Source organism: Leuciscus leuciscus (assembly GCF_965113295.1).
Source record: "Leuciscus leuciscus genome assembly, chromosome: 5".
NCBI lineage: Eukaryota > Metazoa > Chordata > Actinopteri > Cypriniformes > Leuciscidae > Leuciscus > Leuciscus leuciscus.
This window is the reverse complement of record NC_138729.1, coordinates 38,113,342-38,127,612: the sequence shown is the minus strand read 5'-3', so window position 1 is coordinate 38,127,612 and position 14,271 is coordinate 38,113,342. Positions and strand designations below refer to the sequence as shown.

The window sequence follows — 14,271 nt, the reverse complement described above, 5'->3', positions numbered from 1 at the left end:
CATTCGTACAGCGAAATTGAATGGAAAACTATTTCCAGAACAAAGGCTGCTTAAAAAGTCTGTGGTTACTGTTGTGCTCTATTGCCAACAGTTTGGCTGGTGGAAATGACATCTGTGACACAGTGTCAAGTGCAGTCCTACAGTTTTTCCTACACAATTAGCCCCTTTAAATCTTCACAAGCCTCTTTAATGTTTCAGTACTACATCTCTATGGCAACTAGCGATGAATTGGTGCGATTCAAAGCCTCATGCACCATGGCATTCCCCCCATAAAACACCCACCGCCATCAACGCTCACACAGTCAAATACACACACAATTTAAATCTACTCTAATCTCTCTGCAGTGAAATCCCCAACAACTGTGCTGGGAGATAAATGAAATGTAGGTGGGTTCTGGGATTATCATTATTGTTATATGGAATGGGATTATCTCCACATGCTTATTGGCTAATAAAGTTTTCTCCTTAACTGGATGTAAATGGATCCAGTCCTGAACAGTCATTATGAATACACTGCAAAAAGATATGATCTTATCTGTGGCCAAATGCGTGGCCTTGAATGCTTTGACTTTGGCATTGAAAGTGCAATGCTCTATTGTTTGAAATACAGGAAAAGTTGCCTTTTGTCTAATGAACATTTTTGCTGTGTTAAAATCAACGGAACAGGAATGCATGCTTCACATGCAGTCTTAGAGCAAACACCATCACTACATCTGCACTTTAATCTGTAACATACAGATAAACATACCTGCAGGACCCTGAGCCCCAGGAGCACCTTTAGCAGGTGGCGCCCCCATCAGGGAGGAGGAATCACGTTCATTTTTTAACTCCGTCTGTCGATGAGAGGTGGAGGCAGGGGCGGTAATAAGCTGAACCTGGGAGAAAGAGAGACAGGAAGAGAAAGAGAAGGCATAAAGAGTGATTGATCGAACAATGTTAAAAAGGGATTGTTTAAATGACAATGAAGGACTGGAGTGATGAGGACACCGCATCATCAAACACTGAGGTACAAATAAACAAAGCTATCAGTGGACACAATTCATTCTTAGTGAATTCACCCTGAAAGAAGCTCAAGAGTGAAAGATTTGACTTTACCTTGGCCTCCAGAGAGCTCACACGATCTGTGAGGGCAGTGATACGACTGCAATTCAGACAGTCTGAGAGAGAGGGACGATAGATAGAGAGAAAGTGGGGGACAGAGACAAAGAGTCAAACCATAATCAATTAGATCAATAACAGCTTTCACAGTGTCCCTTCCAAGGTGAGTTCTTTTTAAAGAGAGTTGTGTTGTTTACAAAGTTTTCTGCACAAATCTCTTTAGCACTTGTCAATTTTTGACTAAGAATAAATGAAATGTGCATGCTAAAAAACTAATTAGGAATTCATTTCAAAGAACCAAGAACTGTACTCAAAATGGCCAACACAGGCGGACTGTTTACTGTTACAAGCTGGTTACATCATTAAGTCTTGCAACAAAGGGCCTAGGGTACAATTTATAACAGTTCCAGATGGACAAGTTGCTTTAAAGGTGTTTTATGAACGCTTTTGTCTTTATTGGGCTTTTCCGTTGCTGAAGTGGAGCATATTTTGAGTTGATAATGGAAATAAGAGGTTTGATTCTTACTCGAGATCTGTTCTCCTGTTTTAGCAGCATGTTTCAGAAATGTAGCCTGTTTCCTTACAGCCTCCTGGGCGACCAGGTTACTTGATGATCCTGCATACAGAGATTCAATTGGAAAGATGAAGACAAGAAGCAATTTTAAACTATACTGATTGTACAGTAGTGACATTTTTTTAAAACTAACACTGTAAAAGTGACGTGTAAATACAACATAAGAAATGAACCAAATCAGCATATTAGAATGATTTCTGAAGGATCATGTGACACTGAAGACTGGAGTAATGGTGCAGAAAATTCAGCTTTGCCAAATTGAAAATTACTTCTTTTAAAAAAAAAAATATATATTAAAATAGAGAACCATTTTTACAGCTTTTCATCAATGTTTTACTGTATTTTTGATTAAATAAATGTTTTAAAATCTTAAAAATACATCACATTACCCCCTCCCCCTCCCTAAAAATGTTAGGTTTCCAAATATACAGTTAGACAATACATATACTGTTCAAAATGAAAACAAAACATATTTTGACATGTTCTGGTTAACGTTAGTTAATTCTGATGAACTACACCTGTGGTCACTTTCCTGGGATAGTGTGAACTTTCAAAAATGGCTAGAAAAGAGAAGTTACAGTAGGTCTAGGATTTTTTTTTTTTTTTTTTTGCAGACAGTAGACGCTACTTGATATTTTGCTGGTTTGGAATTGAATAGTTTATCTATTCAATGATATTTGATGCAAATGGAAATACTGTACTTTAGAGCCACTTTAGGTATGGAAATCATCATGAATAATCATCATGTTATATCAAAATATACAACTGAACACAAACACACTTGCACTTTGTTAGTGTCACAGCTGGATTGCAAAATAAAGATGAGAAGAACAGATCTATACACATCAGTCTTTTATTTAACACAGGAACACAAATCACTAGATCAGGAACAGAACAACCCAGTAAAACGTGATAATAGACCATAAACTGAAAGTAAGATGGAGCTTAAATACACAGACCAAACTAATTAACAAAATGAGCATCAGCAAACGACAATCAAACAATGAATAACCAAAGTAACTAACTGAAAACATAGGAAACAGAGCTATAGAGCAAACCCACCCAAACATACAAAGAATACAGATCAACGGTTACAGTTAGAAACCAAACTTTTTTTTTTTTTTTTAAGAATGTCTCTGTCCGGATCAAATTTGAAGCCAAGCAGCAGTATGTATTTAACTCATGGCTTTGGCTCTGTATAGGGATAGTTACGCTCTGAAAAGCACTAATAATGCTGCTTCATATCTGCAGGAAAGGCACAGAGGGGCCTCCCTGACAGGTAAGCCCACACAGAACCCTGGCACAAGGGGAAGGAAGGGTCCACAGGGGTGGGCTGAACAGGATACAAATGTGGAGGGAGAAACCTGGAATCGCTTTTCATAAGAGAAACTAATCTTTGGGTATTATATGTTTAATTTTGGCTTAAATTAAATCATTTTATGACAGTTCTTCTCTATCTTCATTGTGATCTTGAGGAGGACAAGGTTACTTGGCAGACAGAAGAAGATAGAGGCTGAATTTAAAAACAATGGTTTCCTTGTACCGTTCAAATAGACCTCGATTCATATTCCCCAACTCCTCTCTTTCTTTCTCTTCTTCTATCTCTTTTTTTCAAGGTAGTGAGAAGTTTTAATGCTCCCTGGACTGACCTGATTCAGATTACTTCAGCAAACGTCTCTTATATTAGGCAGTCTGTGGCTAGCTCAGGTGCTCCAGACATAAACAACTGACCCAGTTCAGAGCTTCATTACTGGCAAGGGACAGGAAGTCTGCTCAGCCGGTCTGATGTAGCTAAACCACAGCAGCAGCAGGACCAGAACCAATGAAGTGGCACCTGCCTTGTTCTCAGACCTGGTAAAAGAATCTTGGTCTTGGATTCTCAGAGTGAAAAAGTAACGGGGTCATATGACCAAGTCAGTATGTTCGAAAAATACCGCAATGGAAAAGAAAAATTAGACACTTTTTTAGATTTCTTTTCAATAGGGTTAGGCTGCCAGTCTTGCCATCAAAATAGAATTCAAAGCGGTATACAAAATGTTTTGTGTTAAATAAACCTCACCAGTGGAGAGAAGGGAATGGTTACAGTTCTGCAGTTAAACCATGAAACATGAGGTAAATGTTCCCTTCAGGAACTTCTTTTGATTTACTTTTTGTGTGTATAGAGGAGACAGAAAGGAAATTTCCCATAATGCACTGCTCTAATGGTTGTTTTGTTCCAAATGGCCTTGTGATTTTCAAATATAGACTTTTCCACCTCTCTATAATCAGGGCAAGTCTTATACCAAAAGCAACTCTACACAAAAAGCTATCTTAACCACATCTCAATGCTAACAACCTTTCATCTCCCAGCAATGACACTGGATGGATAATTCACTCCAAAATTGTCTACAATGCTCTTTTCCATAGAACAAATGCATGTAGGGACCAGGGGCTGTCAAACAAAATAGACAAAAAAATTTAAAATGCCCCAGTTTTATTTACTTTAGGGTGCTTTTTTTGCTCATTTTTAGAACTAAACAGCCACTGCTTAGAGTTTATTTTTGTTTTATGAAAAAGAACAACCGGCAGTTCCACAAAATATCTTCTTTTGTCTGTGGATGAGTAGATGATGACAGAATTAAAATTTTGTGCGAACTATCCTTTTAAAACAAACCTAAATATATTTTTAAATTACCCTGGAAATCCAGAGTTCTCGCGAGAGCACAAGTTGAATTTGCTCAGCGAGTTACTCTGGTGTCGAGTAATGATGGTCATTAAATATGCCCCTCGATCTGAGCTGCACCAATCACATCGGGTTATCTGATATAGGCAGGCCAGAGGCGAGCTAAACAGATGATGACAGCGCTGTGACGTCAAAGTCATTAGTAAACATTGCAAGATGGCTATGGATGAATACCAGTTGTTTGAAACGGCTTTGGCCGCTACAATGAACGAGTTAGACTTGGCTTTTTATTTAAAACAGGAACAGAAGACGCCGCTCGAATCGTTCCTTTGCAAGAAGGACGTTTTTGCTGTTTTGCCGACCGGATACAGTAAGAGTATAATCTACCAGTTAGCTCCCCTGCATATGGGGTTTATTGTTGTGATTGGTCGTAGTGTTATCCAATTGCGTGCAGTGAGATTTTCAAATGCATGCTTGGTGCCGCCCCTCGAGCTGGGCGATTTTCATTAGTCGACGCCAGACCATTCATCTTTTAGATTTAGGTCTGGATTTCCAGGCTATTTTTAAATGTAAATCCAGCCCAATTCAATGATATACATCAGCGGTGTCCAGACTCCTGCTCCTGGAAAGCCACTGTCCTGCAAAGTTTAGCTTCAACCCTATTTAAACACACATGAACCAGCTAATCAAGGTCTTATAGCCATAGAAACTTCCAGGTGTGTTGAGGCAAGTTGGAGCTAAACTCTGCAGGCCCTCCAGAACCGAGTTTGGACACCCCTGATATACATATTTATAGCTCCATTCATCTACTTATTAAATTTAGGATATGAATCAGTATATTTTGCTCAAAGTTTACATTCATCATAAGAATACTGAGCTGAGTGAGAGTTCATCCACCCCTAGATTTGTAATATCCCTACTTGGACTATTAATATACTTCACTTTACCAGCGCCAAGAGTCACGTCAACCTGCAAATGTGTGAGAGATTGACCTCTGACCCCTGGGTGTGTGTGGATGTGTACTAGGTGGGAGCAGCCATCGATTTTATCAGCTGGTTTTTAATAACTAAGCTTCCTCTGAGTCTTAAAGGAGCAGAGGGGATTGTGACATCAGAGCATGTAATAAAATCTAACTCTCTAAGCTCTACGAGGTCAGAAGAGGCGCGTGAATGTGTGTGTGTGCGCCCGTATGCTAGATAGTTCAAGGGTTGGAAGCTCTTAACACCATTGCGAGGTCACTTCCTTTTAAGATGCTTGGGAAAAAGCTGGATGGGGTTATCAGCAAGTTCATTTGACTAAAATATCACAGAGGGGAAAGAGTATCCCTAGTACTGAAAAAACACAGTCGACTCTCTTTTTGCCTTCAGGAACAGCATGAAGTGTGGGAGTATTTATCCTGAGAGGTTTTCCTGTTTATCAGCTTATATACAATTGGAGAAGTTTGTGGAAGGAAGGGTCTAGCGTTTGTGTGTGTGTGTGTGTGTGTGTGTGTGTGTGTGTGTGTGTGTGTGTGTGTGTGTGTGTGTGTGTGTGTGTGTGTGTCTGTGTGAGGCCTGAGTTATGATGCAGTGTGTGGGGATACACATGTGTTTAGTTAAGTGTGGGTGCACTTATTTTGACAAAATGTCCATTACACATTAAACCAACTGGTCTTACTGTTGCATTAATCTCATTCAGCTGAGTCTTCATCTTTCTAATCACTGGACCGAAAGAGAGTCATCATACAGAGATCATTCTCTTCAGGCTCTAGTTAAGGGCATTAGGATGATGGCATTATTGATCTTTCATACAAGCAGCTGAGGAAACAGAGGTGTGTGCCTGGAGAATTATGAGTATGCAGTGGGTCACTATAACTCACAAGAATGTTGTTCCTTGCTCAGCCCTGAATTTAATAATGGCCCAAGGTCAGCCCTTAATACTACTCTCAAAATAAAAATAAACCAAGGCACACTTTGTCACAGGACGGCATAGTAAGTTCATCCTCTAGAGAAGTGATTCCCAATTCTAAACCTAATCTTAACCATTAACAACTAAAATAACAGGAAAATTATAGGCTGATAAGAATGGGGGGAAATCCACTAACCCAAGTCCTAACAAGGATTTCCTATATTCCAAACAAAAGTCTTGGAGTTTCTTTTTCTTTATAATAAATAAAACCATAATTTTCAGTGTCATTCCAAAATGTTCTATGTAAAGAAAACAAAATAGTAATTTAATAATACATCACAAAACTATACATTAAGGAATACCCTTAATACTGAACTAAAATCAGCATTGATAGTCAAAATCCAAGACAAAAAATCTATTTTACAAAGACAACACTTTGCTGTGATGACTAAACATATTAAGGTTTCGTGCACTATTATGGGTTTAGAGTACAACTGGCTTCAAATTAAACTGAGGCTTTATTTAACCTGATTAAACTCGGAGTATAGTAGAGCGGAGAAATTAGGCTGGCCGAGCACACAGCTGTAGACGAACGGGGAGAAATAACAGGGAAAATAAGAAGTCTCCATCCATCTCTGTCAGCGAAGACTGCTGCCCTCAGCACCACAAGCTCATTAGAGACCAGGTGGAAGTGATGAAAGCAGGTGAGGTGGGTGTGTATGTCTGCATGAGGGTGTGTGTGTGTGGGATGGAGAAGTTTAAGTCATGCTCGCTTTTTTTTCATAAGATCCGCCCTATAGAATGTCAAGTCTACAGGGAGTCGCTTGTGCTGAGAAAGCACTCTGTGTTTTAAGATAGAGTGGAGACCTTATGTCTCTCTCTCTCTGGTAAACACAGACTACATTGTTTCTGAGCGCTTCAGAATGAGTGCCCATATAGCTCAAGGTCGAAAGGGACCGCTGATGTTCATAATCAACCTCGAGCCGTATTGACATTAACCCACAACTTCAAGAGACATCCCGTCCCTGACTTTCTTTCACCTGCAGAACACAAATGATATTTTAAAGAATGTTTTTGTCCATACAATGAAAGTAAATATGGTACAAAACAAAATTAGACCCCATTGACATTCACTGTATGAAAAAAAAAAAAAGCATCTTTTGTTGTGTTCCACAGAAAAATAAAGTCATATAGGTTCAGAATGACATGGCGGTTAGTAAATTATGACAGAAATGTCCCTTTAAAACCGAAAACAGATGTATTTGCAAAAAGCAGCACACAGCCACACACCTGCCCCAAAAACATATAATGACTACTTGGTGCAGCCTTGGAGGTCTTGGAACAGACCAAAGCCAAGCTAGAACAGACGGAGAGAGGGAGTGACGGATGGAAATGAAGAGGAGGGGGGGCGAACTCACCTCCTACATACATACGTCTCACCTCATCAGTCAACGTTACCTCATGATCACACAAACACACTTTAGTCTGGCTTCACACACCCCCAGACACTTCACGTTTAATCAAGACCTAGTCTGACTACAACTAATGCAATTGCTGCACAACAAAACTATAGAAAGACAGTAAGTGACAACTTTGATCGTTTATATATGCAGTGTGGTCCAGAAGCCTGAAAGCACTAATGAAAATACTTCAGTTTAGCATTTTTCTAATTTGACACCAGCATAACAATTTGAGCGAAAATTTGAATTGAAAATGTAATATAATATTGAAGCATAAGCAATATCACAAGGCTGTAATGACACAGCCATGCTGATATTCAGATAAAACAGCAGGATTGCCAGCGAAATACTGTTTTTATAAACAATTCAATAAACAAGAATTTAATATTGAGTAACTTACAAACACTCATGTTGTGCTGTAGTACATCTGAAAAATCATGATCCTAACCTTTACCATTTTTTAAATGCTTAGCTTAAAATATGATGATATTTTAAAAGTTCATTATTTTGGTTATTGGGTGTAATATAATAGGTTAACATGCTTTAATGTAAAAAAAAAAACACACATTATTTTTCACATATTGTACATAATTGCAGCTCCTCTATTCCTAGTCTGTCTGAAACGCTCTGATTTCTACAAAGCCCCTCCTTCCAAAAAGCTCAGAGTCCTCTGATTGGCCAGCTGACCCAGTGCGTTGTGATTGGCCAAACACCTCAAGCGTGTGTCGTAAATGTAACGCCCTTACCATTGTCATGAGCTTCAGCTTCCAAGGCTTCTAATCTAAAGCATTTGTAAACAGTTAATAATAATGTCGTCAGTTTAACGATATCAGTTCAAGCCAGAGTCAGATTCTAAAAATGCGGATGATCAAGCCAATTGATAGGAACCAACTTTCCAAGCCCGACTTGAGCATAACGTTTCACAGTGGTAAGTTGTCTTTGTATATATACTGCATATATAAACTCTCCCAGGTTCAGGAAGCTGTCCACTGAAAAATATGCTGTGCCCAAGCAAACTTTTGGGTTGTCCTGCTCAAGAACAGCTTTATAAATAAATCTTAACTCTCTAAATAACCTCTGAAAGCAAAAGTAGTTCTGCATTCGCATCCAAACACAGAGCATCTCTGTGACATGACGACAACACAACAATTCACTAAAACCTCATCTTCTATCTTTGGACAGGCATTATGCTAAAAGTGACGTAGATTGAGAAAGTAATATCTGGACTTCGATCGAGGCATTTTAGGCAGATCTGGATCTCTGTTCTCAGTCAGATAGTAATCGCATTTTGGGTGCCACTGAGCTTTGTAACTTTGCAGATTGTATGCACAAACAGATGTATTACATACTAAAGAAAAAGGTGAACATTAAAAAGCTTAATATGCCCCTTTTAAAGGTAAATAGTGCTCATAAACGGCTGTTGAGATGGTATTCACACTTGAAACGGAGTAGAGAGAGAGTTCCCGGAAACAGTCTTCATTATGTCACAAGCGGATAGCCGAAAATAGTTTGACACAGAGCTGCAGTAGAACCATTGTCTCTGAGGAACACACAGTAGCAGTGTTTGGTAACCTGCAGAAAGAGCCGCTAATTATTAGTTTCTTATTTAATGACCTATAAATAGTGAAGAATTAAAAATATTTTTTTAAATATTATTTTTGGGTAAAATTTTTTCTTTTTTCTTTTTGAAAAATAAATAAATAAACAACTTGTTTTCAGATTTAAAGACTCCTGGAGTATTTTTTTACTCCCACAACTTTTTTGTCCCCTCTGTACATGCCATGACACTGACAGCAGCAGTACTGAAGTAATAAAGTTTGCAGACGTGAGTGTTTCTCAGTCAGCGGGGCGACAACAGCTACTCGTCCTGCGTCAGTTAATCGCCCCTCCTCTAAATGTGTGCCTGTCATAAGCATCCAGATGTGGACTTGCAGAAAGCCTTTAATCTTTTACAGGAAAAGAAAACTCAATTTTTTCTCGCTATTTGTTATACTGTAGGCCTACAGTCCACCCAATATTCATTTTTCTTCACCTTTTCATTTTACTCTTGGAGTGAATAGGCTTTAAGGCTTTTTCTAGGACACTTTTAACCTTAAAAGTGTTTCACTCTAACCCAAGAGCAACCGCAAATCTCTCTGGCACACACTTTCAACAAAGTGGACCATTTCAAATTATGACACAATGAAGGCTGTAAACTCAGAAAACTACTATCAATTGTTACATAAGAAAGTACATTTAAAATCCATGGAAATTCAAAGAAAATCATATAACTGTATTTCTGTTGCTTTTTTTAGATGGTTGCTAAAGTGCTCTGGGAGATTGCTAGGTGGTTGTTTAGAGGCCCAAGTCTCCTTGACCACTTGCTTTAGCAAGCACCACTAATCAATGGTGTCCAAAAAGTGGTTTCCTGAATCACAGTTTCAGGTTTTAAACCACTTAAGCTTCTTCTCTTATACATATCTGAGAAAAAGATTCTAGAAGAGGAGGCTGCCCTCCATCTGCTTTGATATCTTCTGGCCTCTGTGTGGAAACACATTTTGAAGTGTGCAAGATGGAAACACTTTTCTACAGGAGACAAACAGTCATGTGGTTTCTGTGGAAGATCTAAAACAAGCCCTGGGAGCATGTGTAACCGTGTAGGCCACAGACCAGCAGTACCGTAAGCTCCTGCGATGAGACGTTCCACACCGCAGAACCGCCTCTTGGTTCTTTGACACTTCCTCCCACACTAAGAAAACAGATGTTAAACAGAACGAAGGCTGGCCCACTTGTCCTTATTTATTAGGTAGAAACTCAAAACAGCTTTTCTCCTCCCATCTTAAAACACAATCCCATTTCATGTCTTTGTCTCGTGACCTCTGCTGACCTTGTGTCAGACCCGCATCATCTCACTTGTGCTCTACTTGTCTAGCACAATTTCCTTGAACCCTTTCACTTCCGCAATTCAGTAGCCGACACCTCCTCTCCTTCCAATCGCCTCCTAAAAGAAACAACAGTGGGCGCTACTGAAAAATGGTCTGTCTGAACCACAGAATGTTGTTTGTGAGCGAGACAGGCAGGGAGGGGATCATCTTGGCTACCCACACCAACCACTCCAAACACTCCACAGTCATTAAAAACCTCTCAGCTCAGTGGACACGCCACCGCAAGAGATTCACAAAACAAGCACAGGAAAACAACGCCTGCCACATATAGGACCTCACAAAATCAGCTCCTTAGCACCCAAGAAATTAGCAGAGGCATCAAAGAACAGAGCCTTAAAAAAAGTAAATGAGAGCCTAAAAGTAGCAAGTGCCACCAATACAGACTTTAAATGAGAAGAAAGAGCTGTATTTGTTCTATTGTGCCAGAAATAGTAATCTTATTTAAGTTGCTTTGTTGCAAAGAACAGTTTTATGAACAGATATAGAACATTGTTACATATGTGTATATATATATATATATATAACAATGTTCAATAAGCAGTGTAATATTTTATTAAGTTTCTTTATATTAATAATTGGAATAACCTAGGAATGCACAATATATTCCTGCCATATCAGTTATGTATAAGCAATAAGCCACTTGAGGTTGTGAGTTATAGTGATTTATTCAGGGACTCATGCCAAAAAAAACACCCATTACCTGTGGTAAAATCATTGTGACGCATAGCCTCAAGTGGCTTATTGTTATAATTGAAGCAGAGAAAAGTGAAAAAGAGATTTTGTGGTTTGTGTGAAGATCTAGGTCAGAAAAACTATTATTAATGTGGCACGTCCTTCTAAACCACTAGCCAAAACAGACAGTCTAAAAATGACACAGACTCAGATCCTCTGAGGAACTTGCTTGTTCCATAAGAAAAAAAGATATTAACCAAAATGATTCCACTAAATCTAATGCCTGTGTTGTTAAATTCAGCAAAGGTTTTATTGAGTTAGCTCACAGTAAGTTCAGACCATATTCACAAAGTATTTTTGGCCACCAGCTGCATTGTAAGTACAGCATGACTTTTAACAAGACCTTCAGGCTGTATGAGCGCAGCACAGATGGCCAAATCTCATCCCACCTTTAACCCCAAAAAATAACATAAACATTTTGAGGTCCACTACAAAAACACTGTTACTATGGCAACATTATAACTATTGTGTCAAGTCCAGGAACTATATCATTATGATGGTACAGTTCTCCTGGCCAGCACTAAATGCTCGATCCAATATTCCTCGCAGCATCTCCTGTCTCAATCACAGATCACAAGCCTGCATTAATGTGCTTATGACCACACACATACTCATCTAACTTTATTCTGCCTCATTTCACTCTTCGAAAGAATACCTTTTCCTTAGGCCATTTTAGGCCAGGTTTTCTAACTGAACTGTGTCTAAGTGCATGATCCAATTTTTGGCATCAATCTCTAAAAAAACTCCTGTCTCACAATTTCAGATAATTTCCTTTACAAAAAAGTTGGACACACAGGGTGGAATTTTGACAATCTGCTTTGGGAAGTGTTCGGAAAAGCTGTCTCCTAGTCAGCAAGTGTAGGCCTAAACGGGACAGAGAGGAGAAATTTGGGGTTGTCCCCCAGAGGTCAAAAGGGATTTTAATGCAAAGATAAAATAGCTGACCTCGACGCGTACGCGGAAAACACTTTCAAAACACAATCCCTGTAGAAATGTAGAATTCCACAATCATTCGAAACGAGACGAGAAAACTGTCTGGAAGATTTGGAAAGCTTTCGGTTATTAGTCCCTCTGGATAATGATGGTTTGCAGATAGTATAAACACCACAGTCTTTTATACAAAACAGCATATGCAACTAAACAGCAATAGCAATACAAAGAACTTTGAAACAGAACAGACATATAACCACAGTGAAGTATCAAAACTGATACTGTACAGACACCAAGCCAGCCGTCTTGCAAACAGAAGATGCTCTTTGTTGTGCTGGCAGCTGAGACTAAAAAGGATGAATGTTTTTGAAAGCAGTGATAAATAGGGCTTATATTATAATCTAATAACATAAAAGTGCTGTAATAGCTTCAGAACACCTGTAACTTATTTTATTTAATGTCAGTTATTCCGTTTCTTTTTGCAAACGCCATCTTAATTTCATCCAAGATGAGGTTATGGTCAGTATGATTTTTTTTTACGATTAGGAAATGTTAGCATGATTTGATCAAGGTAGTAGTAACAATAACCAGCAAATCATTCTCACTTTGCGTCCTTCCTCAGACATCCAAAAACCCTCACTTATTCATATTTTTCATAAAACGGAAAAATATACAGTCAAAAATCACTATTACTTCATTTAAAATACCTTCTTGAAACAGAACCTTTTACTATGTAATGATTTAAATGCCAAAGCTTAAACTTGCACAATGGGCACAAGAAGAATTGTCCCCCACTCACACAGCCAGCCAAAGGCATTTAGTGTGTCTGTGCATGTGTGCGTGCCAGTATGTATATAATTAGTTTCAAAGTCAGAGTTAAAGTGAGTCTAAGTGGTCGGTGAACTTCAGGGTGGCCATAGACAATTACAGAAGCAGTTGCACTGTCCTTTGTGGTTGTGGGCCTTCCCATAGTAAGTCACATGAGCAATCATACCTCACTGTTTCCTTGTGTTTAACTCCGTTAAAACCTAATTAAAACACTCACACACAAAGGCAAGACATTAAAGGGCTTGAAACAAAGACGTGCAGCTGCTATTCTAATCGTGTCCTGAACGGATTTCTGTGTGCTGTACATTCTGTGCATTTCTCTGGATTAGAAATGTCTTATTTCTAGAGGTCAGAGGTTACAGTGAAAGCTTCTCTGAATTCTGACTTTGCACAATGGAGTGCCATGTCTGAAGGCATTTTCTCATTAGGTTTAATGAGTTTGACAGACAATGGATTTACAACTTAACTAAATTGTGAGGAATTGGTGACTATGGGCTGACTGATACTTTTAATTAGTTAGTTAGCTCATTCAACAGATGGTTTTCAAGTGACTTGAAAAAAACACTAATTGTACCACAACCAGGACGTAAAAAAGCTGATGTAGCCAAATTCTGAGCTCATCCTGTCATTGAGCCTCTTTGAGTTTGCAGGCCAGAATCTTAACCATACAGAAACAATCATCCAATTCAGACTGTTTAATATCTTTTAACCTCCCTAATGGCTAGTTTATGTGAAATGTCAAAACAGAGACGCTCAGAATCACGTCCCTTGGGATGGCACACACACATATGCACAGTCTCACACACGTACATTCTTACAGAGTTTGCGTGCAGGAATTCTGACACCTCATCTGAACCGTGTGCTTGAATTCAGAGCTTCCAGCCTAACGCTAAAATAACACCTGCCAGGACAATGATGGGCATAGACACCTGTATAGAAAGAGAACAGAAGCATACTAGATGCCTACTACAGAATACAATACATTTCCATTGGTGTCACAGCCTATTTATGTTGCAATTCAGTCACTTTTATAATCTCCAGAATAAAACCAAATATTTGCATTTTAATTGCATAAAAACGTCTTATGCTTTGGAAGTCTTCTGAGTTCACTAACCGCACCAGGGATCATCCTAACTAATTAAGGACTGGTTTCACAAACAGGTCTTAGATTAAGTC

At 38.9% G+C, this 14,271-nt stretch overlaps 1 protein-coding gene across 3 annotated transcripts in view; it reads right to left on the bottom strand.

The window, feature by feature from the left end:
* The window catches only part of emid1 (EMI domain containing 1), a 65,805-nt gene that overhangs the window by 19,163 nt on the left and 32,371 nt on the right, over positions 1–14,271 (bottom strand). For 2 of the 3 annotated variants that reach the window (XM_082168703.1, XM_082168705.1), the window contains exons 4-6: positions 1,625–1,714; positions 1,096–1,157; positions 749–875 (exon numbers count right to left, since the gene is read on the bottom strand). In XM_082168703.1, the coding sequence (XP_082024829.1) occupies positions 749–875; positions 1,096–1,157; positions 1,625–1,714 (279 nt within the window). The remainder of the gene's footprint in view (positions 1–748; positions 876–1,095; positions 1,158–1,624; positions 1,715–14,271) is intronic. The other variant, XM_082168704.1, reaches the window with a different exon arrangement.